Here is a 9,321-nt window from a genome sequence, read left to right as displayed (position 1 = left end):
CTCCTCACCTCCCTGCAGTAGAGGTTAGACTGGAAGGAGAACCTGCAGTGTGTGCTGGGCCCCCATCATTGCTGGGCTTTGAAACAGCTAGTGAGACCGTGGAGCCAAGCTGAGATGTGTATGCACATCTGTGGATGGACCTGGGGGGATAAGGGAAAACCATAACACCCTGCACTGAGTAATACAGGGGTAAGGTAGGACCAGGTGAAATGGTTGAAGGAGGGAAAGGATGTTTTTTCTGACTCTCCTCCCCTTTAAGATGGCAGGGAAAAGCCAAAAATGACGTTCTACTTATTTCAGATCTACAACTCTGAGCTGGAAAATGAATTTGATAATTTTGAAGACTGGCTGTGCATTTTCCCCCTTCATCGTGGGAAAGCAAATGAGGATGAAGATGGAAACGAGGATGAACATTTTGTGGGGAAGTACAAGGTACTGTATCATTGGAATGACATTTGTGCTGCATGTGGCTGAAAATCCTTAGGACAACCTGTATTTCAGAGCATGCTGACACCAGCAAAGCCTTGGAGAGTGCAGGTGTGTGCAAATTGATGTAAGGCCATGGTGCGGCATGGCCAGGGTACTGTTGGTGCCTGGTGAAGCAATTGTGTACTGTGGTCCTTTGTTAGTTGATAAATACACCTGATTCAGATTTTGTAGCTCTTGCAAGGAGAAAGCATGAAGCATAAAGGACTCTTACTCTGGTTGGGGCCTCTGGGTATGTTCAGTGTGCAAATACAAGAATTAGTGAGCTTCACTGGTTTTGAAGTTAGTAAAACTTTTTTATAAGAGGCATCACCCTCCCACCCAGGAGCTCTTGAAGACTGAAATATCTACAGAAGCTGGTTTAAGAAGGTCCCTAGAAAACCTTTTGCCCTCTGCCTTTGGCAGTCCAAAGTGCTTGGAGATCTTCAGATTTTCTGGCATTGGCAGTGGTCTGACAGCCTGCAGCCTAACTTGCAAACAAGGACTGCTTGGGCCACGTGGACATGACAGTGCCTTTGGAAAGGACTGTCCCCATGGGCACAGGGTGACTGTGGTCTGCATAGGGCAATGGTGATTTTCTCTGATTTTCCAGTTGGCAGGTGAAGCTGGTCTTGGTGGCTCCAATCCCATCTGAGATACTCTCTTTTGCATCTAGTTGTTACTTGCAGTGTCTTTTCTGTAGGGCTCCTTCTATGTCTACCCCACTGAGGAAGCCAGCACGGAGCCCAAGGTCTCCCAGGGCGTTCCAAGGAACAGACCCATCAAGGTTCTTGTAAGAGTTTACATCATTAAGGTAAGTCTCTGGTGGTGGTGGCAGTAGTGCTTGGAGGTCTGTACCTCCCTAGGGACCTCCTGCCATTCTCTGCTCAGTAAATATGAGCAGTGGCATTTGTGGAAAGCTCAATGCTGGCTTGAAGGCTCTGCTAGCCCAGTGGAAGTAAGCTACATCTTGTCCATGGGGAGCATTCCTTGCTTTGTAACTTCAGGAGGTGCTAAAAATCCAGACGGGCATTTCTCAGATCCTGTCATCTGCCTTGAGGCAGTGAGCAAGTAGGTGGGCTGACAGCTAAAGACATCAGTGGCTTGTTGAGTGGGGATTTGCATGGGAGCAAGTGCCTGTTTCACTGCTGGGGCAGCTGCTGGAGGGACCTGACTAGCAGGCTTGGGTGGTCTTAGACCTGTGTTCCTTGTGCAGGTTGCTCTTGGCAGCTGATGTATGGCAGTACCTCTTGTGTATTCCAGGCTACGAACCTGTCTCCAGCAGACCCCAATGGCAAGGCAGACCCCTACGTGGTGGTGACTGTGGGGCAGGAGCAGAAGGACACAAAGGAGCGATACATCCCAAAGCAGCTCAATCCTGTGTTTGGAGAGTATGCAGGAAGTTTTCATCTAGCAGGTTTAATAGGAATAGTGCAAATCTGGGACTCAGGCTGTGGCCCAGCATGTGTGGTCTTCTGTTCCTTTCTGCTGGAGAATCTTGTGCTGCAACACAGAGGTCCCAGGCATGTCTCTTGCCTCTGGCTGACACAGGAGCCATAAGTGTTTGGGGTTAGGAGGGGAGCACTCTCAAGGGCTTCATTTAACAAAGTAGCAAGCCAAGCAGCAAGAGAGTCTTGGAGAGCTTTTTCCCTAGCTCCAAGACCTCTCTCCAATTGCATACATTCCTGGAAAAGTAACTCCTTTGTTTGAACATGCACACTGAAAACTGCATGCACTGAAAACCGCACATGCTTAACTTATGGAGAGCCAAACTCTATCAGAGGTCTTTGAGTTGTCAAATACAGTTCTTAAATGTGTAGGACGATCAAAGCAGAGCATGTGTTTCATTTCCATCCTCTTTGCTAATTGCACTCTCCCCATCTGCTTCTGTCCAGAGTTGTGGAGCTGACAGTCTCCTTTCCCATGGAATCAGAACTCACTGTGGCAATATTTGACCATGATTTGCTTGGATCTGATGATCTGATTGGGGAGACCAAGATTGACTTGGAGAATCGATTCTACAGCAAGCACAGGGCCAACTGTGGAGTGGCTTCTCAGTACGACATGTAGGTACTGGTGTGACATGTTAGGGCCATGAGATGTGTTCTTCTCACCTACCATTTGGGTGGGTAACAGCGCACCTCCAGTTTCACAGGATGGAGCTTGCACCCGCAGTATCCTTTGAGCAGGTACCCCACAGATTCACTGCAAGTTACATGGATAACTCCATCTCCTTTAGACTCCTACTAGCTTCCTGAAATAGCTCTAATTCCTACTGCAGACTAATATGTTTTGCATATAGTAGCAAAAAATTCTTTAATGCTTTCATGTTGGTGTTCTGTGATAAAAGTGCTCACTTGACATTGATATGATTTTGACCTCTTTCAGAAAGTAGGGTGGTTTCTCTGACAGTAGTTAATTCTGTGAGCAGCAACACTCATGAGATCTGTTTGTTTTCCTTTTGGCCTCTGGCCAGTTTTCTGTAAACTTCTCTTCTCCTAACCTGCTGTTGGAGAATTAGCTGTGGGCATGGAGCTGAGTCCCCAGCACTGCTAAAACCTCTCTCCCACTTATGAGCTGCAGCTGGAATTGCTCCTGTTGCTGCTCTGAAGCTAACGGTTCTGTGGCATGCAAGCCTGGCTTGGTCTGGGGGAGGAGAGCTTGTTAAGCTTTTCATTCATTAAGCTTTTGTGTGCCTGTGGTTTTCCTAGTGAAAATCTGAGCAGGGTTCTGGTGGCACAGCCTGTGCTCTAGGGAAGGCAGGGCGTTTCACAGCCTAGGAAAAAAACCTGTTGGGTCTAAGCTGAAGATGTTCTTGATGTTCTCTCTTCCATGCAGAAATGGCTACAACATGTGGCGAGACGCTTTCAAGCCCACACAGATCTTGGATAGTTTATGCAAGAAAAACTTGCTCCCTGCAGCAGAGTACAGATGGGAGGAGGTCAAAGTGAACAATAAAATATTTAAGGTCCCTCCAGAGGCTTTTCCTGAAGGTATGGAGGGCCTGGAGATCAGTGACTGCTCCCTTAATCAGCTGCCTGTGCTCAGCAGTGCATGTACTGGTGAGAGGTCTGGGAACCCAGCAGCCTCTCTTCCCTGAAGTGTCCAGGCTGGCTGCCCCCACTCTGTGCCCTGCATGGCCCAGCTTTCTGGGTCACTGCAGGGAGCATCCTTGGTGCTCAGTGGCCTGGTTTCAGTGGATGATGGTGTTGCACTGGGGGAAGCTGTGATCCAGGCCATTAGGTCCGAAACTGGCTTTTCAGGCAGTGGGTGTAGCAAACTAAACCCACTTGCACAGCAGTGATGTGCACCAGGATTTGATGGCTTGCGCAGCCAAAGAAGGCATAGCTTATTCTGATGGCTGACACCATCACAAAGCTGTACCTCCATCTGCTTGTGACCACCATCAGCAAGATACTGGAGTCCTTTTTTTCATGGCTTTTTTTTGTTGGTTTTTTTTTGGGGGGGGGGAGGTCTTTTTCAGTCTCCTTTCCTGTTTTAATCTGGCTTTGTCCTTCAGGGATGCTCTCTGCTTCTAGTGGCTTTGGGTGCCTTGGGTGACTCCCTACTGCTCCTTACTACTATTGATTTCCTCCTTGGGGGCAGCTTCTGCTTCTCCTTTGCTGTTTTTCTTTCCTCCTCGCTGGCATTACAAACCCTGAGCCAAGGCTGTGGGTGTCCAAGAACACAGAAACCTTTCATGCCCTCCGCCAGCAGTGATGGAGAACTTCCCTGAGCACACAGGCCTGTCCCTGCTGTCCACATTCCCTCTGGTGGCCAACACCTGTGCAATTGAAACCAGCCTGGAGGAAAGGATGGAGCAGATGTGTCCCACTTGTGGATGGCTGGGTCCTGCAAGGCAATGCTATGTAGCCTGTAGGAAGGATGATCCCTGTGCCTGACCTGCCCAGGGAGGGGACCTCTGTGTACAGCCAACTTTACCTTCTGCTCATTTCAGTGCTGCTTTCCTCAGCTTTCCTCTGGCCTCTATGGCTTATGTCATGAAGGGGAAAGAAATCCTGCTCAGGAGAGGGCAAGGAGCCTCCAAAAGCCCTTTCCCCCTTTTCCTAGGTCACTGGGTAGCTGGGAAGGGAGAACTGAGGTGCTCTCCTGGTGTTCCCCTGAGAGCCAGCTCTGGTTCAAACGTGGCTGCAGTGGGTGCCTTGTGAACCTCTGCTGTGCTCGGGGACTGCTTGGGATGGTTTTGGTCTCAGACTGATCTCCAAAGGGCAGATGCTCTCCATAAACCCAGGGGTGGGTGGGTCATTGTGTCCTCGCCTGTTGGTTCCTGCTTTTCTCCCCACCAGCAGGATTTGGTCTTGAACTGCCATTTGGCTTCACTGTGCCAAATGACTCAATTAATCGTGCAGACTGTTAATTAACGGAGAGCATAGCTGCGTGTCTCTGCCAAGTGACAAGTGGTGCTTTTCTGGAGCACTTCTAGGGCAAAACCTCTCATCCATGGATCTGTTGGCACTACCACAGAGACATGGGGACTTAAACTACACCCTCCTTGGTGTCCCCTAGGTCTTTTTCCCAGGGCCATAATAAATTCTTTTTTGCCCTTTTCCTCTTAATTCTCTTAGCTTGTTTGTCTTCCTGCCTACAGTTTTCCTCATCACTGCAACATATTGAACTCAATTCCCTTCATCCTTGCCCTCCTGCTTCTCCCCATTTTGGTGAGGTGCTTGTTTGCCCTGGCCATCATCTTCCCTTACTTGTGCCTGTGACTAACGTCCTGACGTGGCTCTTGCTGGCCATATGCCTTCATCTTCTACCTGGCTGTGTCCTGCTGCAGAGGCCTCTGTGAGGAACAAGAGAGGAGTGGCAGATGAGAACTGTTCAGTGGATGATGAACATAAGGCTTTGTACGTCCTGCAGCACTGGGAAGAGATGCCAGGATACGGGTACAAGCTGGTACCAGAGCATGTGGAGATCCGGTCCCTGTACAACCCGGAGAACCCTGGGCTTGTGCAGGTGAGATGTGTTCCCTTGCTGAGCCTAGACACTGCTCTGGGAGAAGGACCTTCGGGGTGGCTGGTTCCCAGTCCGCTGGCTGGTCCCCTGTTGTCCTTTTTTCTCCTCATCATGGTGTTGCCCCTTCCTGGGTGGGCGACTGGAGCTGTGTCTGTGAATGGCTGGCCCTGCTATGAAGTGAGGACTTTTGGCCTTGGGTGTCCTTTGCTTATATCCACCCTCTGATGTCTCATGGTGCTTCTGAACACACTTTCCTCAAGGGACCTCTGTCCACTGATGTGTTCACAATGGTGGCAGCCCAGAGTCCTTCCTGTCTCCTCAAGCCATGTAGCACTGCTCTGATGAGGATGCTGTGTGGGTGGCAAGGGACCTGCTCTGCCTTCTGAGCCCTGCCAACATGCACCATGGTGGGTGGTAGTGTCCTTGCCTAACCGTGCCTTTTCCTCTGCTTTGTCCCCTGTCACTGCTGCTGTACCCTTGGCTCCTTCCTGGGGGCACGACATAACTGCTGGCTGGAGGAGAAACATTCATCCTCAGTTTTATGCAGCGCAGTGATCAGAGCTCAACCATTTCAATGTCCTGTACTGAACATCTCCTCTTCCCTCAGGTACTAGAGGTCTGTAATAAAGCAGAGCTCTGCAGTCACTCTGGCTTTGGTCAGTGTTGGAAATGCATATGGGGAAAAGAGGATCAGACCCATCACTTTTTAGTTTTCTTCGTTATGCTGAAGTGTTGCATCATTGTATGCTTCTTGTTAAGACAGAGGGACACGTTTGCCTCTGTTTGAAATAGACTCAGTTCAGCTGAACTGTTTTTTCTTGGGAGCAGGGTGGGGAGGGAAATAAGCAATTTTTGGTAGTTTTGATTTTTTCCCTATCTAAAATCCAGTCACACATCACTCTGAAGTGTTGGGGATGGAAAGAGCCAAGTAGTGGCTTTCTGGTGAGAGCTTTCCTTGCAGAACCAAGCCCTTGCTCCTTGAAGAGCTGGAGGGTGGTCTGTCTTTTGAAGTCACTCTGCTGTCTTCTCTCATCAGGGCTCCTTGCACATGTGGATTGACATGTTTCCAAATGACGTCCCCATACCGCCGCCTGTCAATATCAAGCCACGACTGCCTGTCAGGTAGCACCCATGGGAGCAGGGCTGTGTGGAGGGTCAGTGTCCCTCACCATGCCTGGCGGGATGAGCCATGGAGTCCTGCACAGGCTGACAATCTGTGCTAGCCTGGCATATAGCCCTCCTCTCTTCTTCAGCTCTGGCCATGGAACGGTCTCTTGGGTGTATGAGCATGGGGCATAAGCGCTTCAGCTGCCCAAGTGTTTGTGAATGGCAGGGCTAATCTTTCTAAGGCTGGACATGAAGGTGATAGAAACCCAGGTCAGAGCTACTCATCTAGGTCTATTTTGGCTAGTGGACAGATGTCCTCTGTGTGCCTGAAGAAGTGAAGGAGGACATCTGCTGTTTTCAATGATCTAATGGGGCTATTGAGATGGAGGGTCCAGATTCTTCTCAGAGATGCACATGAAAGGACAAGAGTTAATGGACACAAATTGCAGCAATGGAAACTCCAACTGGATGTAGGAAAAATATTTTCCCAATGAGAGTGAAGCTACCCTGGGAAAGGGATGGAGTGACCCAGAGAGGTGCTGGGATATCCATTCTTGGAGATAGTCAAAACTCATGCAGACAAGGCCCTGAGCAATCTGATCTACTATGAAATTAGAGCAAGAGGTTGGAGCAGAGGCCGCAGAGCTCTCTTCCTGCCTAAGCCTTTCTGTGCTCCTATGGCTAAGTGATGCTGGTGAGTTTCCCATGTACCAGGGATTTGCTTTGCAAAAGCTGCCTGTTTTGGCTGTGGGTGTTTGTCTTGTGGGGTTGTAGCCCCCCAGGAAGGGCTTTGTGAGAAGGGCATGGCAGTGAGACTGCTCGGCTGTGCTTGGCCAGAGGAGCCCTGGCAGGGGACCACAGTGCTAGGACTGTTCAAGTCCTTCTGCTTTGCTGGGGGTGAGAGCATGTGTCTCATGCATGCCTGTGCCCTTCCCACAGCTATGAGCTGCGTGTGATTATCTGGAACACAGATGACGTGATCCTTGATGATGTCAACCCAGTAACGGGAGAGCCTTCCAGTGACATCTACGTGAAAAGGTCTGATGGGAGCCAGAGGGAGGCCAGAGCCTGGCTGTCCTGCTCCCTGCCCTGCTCCACACCCTCCCTACCTCCTCTGAACCTCTGCTGCTCCCTGCATCAGCATGAGGTGCCCCACTCCAGTCCCCTGCATGAACTGCTGTACCCCCAAAGATGTTGGTCAGGTGTTGGTCTGGTTTGGCTCTTCGACTCTTCCTTTCTGGCTACCCCATGGGGTTCAGCCCCTCCATCCTTCTGCTCTGCCTTTGGGGCTGGCTGACAGGGGTAGGAGATAACTGAGTTTCTCCTGCAGCTGGATAAAGGGTCTTGACCACGACAAGCAGGAGACGGATGTTCACTTTAACTCCTTGACTGGGGAGGGCAATTTCAACTGGAGGTTCATCTTCCGCTTCAACTATCTCCCGACTGAGAAGGAGATCACCTACAAGAAGAAGGACTCTGTCTTCTCTGTGGAGGAATCAGAGTTTCGGGAACCGGCTGTTCTGGTCCTCCAGGTCTGGGATTACGACAGGATTTCAGCTAATGACTTTCTAGGTATGGTATGACCTGCTGGAAGCGGGGTGACCTGTCCCTCACCTTGCCGGAGTATTACAGTGTTCCCCTCAGGGCCCAGCTCTCTGAGAAGGGACACCAGGAACATCAGATCAAGCTCTTCAGCTCAGCAGCCACCTGGGCTGGTTTTTCACGTGAGCTATAGGCAGAACCTGGAGATAGGCACCTGTCCTACACAGACATGTTGAGCTTGCATGCTTGTTCCAGGGCCTTGGTGTCCTTTTTCAGGGCCTGTGACACCACAGGACTTCCAGGTTCTGCTTCCTCACAACCTTTCTGATAAACTTGCTCATTTTCCCAGCTTTCACTTAGATCCCAAAGACTTGGCCAAAGAGCAGGTTTCCCAGGAGCTTATGTTGTGGGCACAGGGACTGGCAACCCTTGTGAGACCGTTTGCACCTGAGTTGCAGCATCCTATTGCTGGGGGATCAGAGCTCCCCAGCTGCTCTGGTACTTCCCAGTAACCAGACCTGCTGGGCTGGGCATGCAGTGGGCTGGTGGTGATTCCACCCACACTACACTAGCACAAATACTGCTGCCTCTCTTCTGCTTCTGCTGCCATCCCGAAGTTTGTAGCATGCCATTCAGTTGTCCCTCCCTTCTTCAAACTTTGCCCTCCCCATTAAAAAGCGGCCCCTTTGTCCTGCTGTCTCTTGGGCAGGATAAAACTCTCTTTATTCATCAACCTTCCACAGTATATTTAAAGGGCTTTACCTCCATGAGGCACTTTCAGTGGTGATTGGTTCAGCCATGCTACTCAGGCACTGAAGAAAGCGTTAGACAGCAATCCCAACAATTGCTGGCATGTACACTCTCAGGAACTTCTAGGCAGGAAAGGGCTTCTGCAGTCATTATTGCAATCTTCTGCTCCAAGCAGCGCTAGATGCAATGTAGGTCAGGTTGCTCAGGGCCTTGTCTGGGTGAGTTTTGAGTATCTCCAAGGATGGAAATCCCAGCACCCTTCTGGGCCTCTTTTCCTGGCTGCACTGTTCTCGTAATTCTCAGATTTTTTTACTTGCAGCAGCTTGTGTCCATTGCCTTACATGCTTTCATCACCCATGTCTGTCTCAGCTCCATCTGCTCTATAGCTTCCTTTAGGCTGTGGGAGATACAATAAGATCTCTCCCTTGACCTCTCTTCGCTGGGCTGAATATGCATGGGTCTCTCAATCCATCCTGCTAT

The 9,321-nt window shown here is 50.2% G+C and overlaps 1 protein-coding gene across 1 annotated transcript in view; it reads left to right on the top strand.

The window, feature by feature from the left end:
- Positions 1–9,321, top strand: part of LOC104829944 (fer-1-like protein 4) — a 47,430-nt gene that overhangs the window by 34,906 nt on the left and 3,203 nt on the right. The window contains exons 32-40 of the mRNA XM_010564515.1: positions 301–432; positions 1,169–1,279; positions 1,729–1,856; positions 2,361–2,531; positions 3,304–3,458; positions 5,264–5,442; positions 6,479–6,564; positions 7,489–7,587; positions 7,880–8,121. Coding sequence (XP_010562817.1) covers positions 301–432; positions 1,169–1,279; positions 1,729–1,856; positions 2,361–2,531; positions 3,304–3,458; positions 5,264–5,442; positions 6,479–6,564; positions 7,489–7,587; positions 7,880–8,121 — 1,303 coding nt within the window. The remainder of the gene's footprint in view (positions 1–300; positions 433–1,168; positions 1,280–1,728; positions 1,857–2,360; positions 2,532–3,303; positions 3,459–5,263; positions 5,443–6,478; positions 6,565–7,488; positions 7,588–7,879; positions 8,122–9,321) is intronic.

The sequence above is a fragment of the Haliaeetus leucocephalus genome, unplaced genomic scaffold, assembly GCF_000737465.1.
Source record: "Haliaeetus leucocephalus isolate CR32 unplaced genomic scaffold, Haliaeetus_leucocephalus-4.0 Scaffold182, whole genome shotgun sequence".
NCBI lineage: Eukaryota > Metazoa > Chordata > Aves > Accipitriformes > Accipitridae > Haliaeetus > Haliaeetus leucocephalus.
The sequence above is the reverse complement of the archived record's forward strand: the minus strand, read 5'-3'. Positions and strand labels throughout refer to the sequence as shown.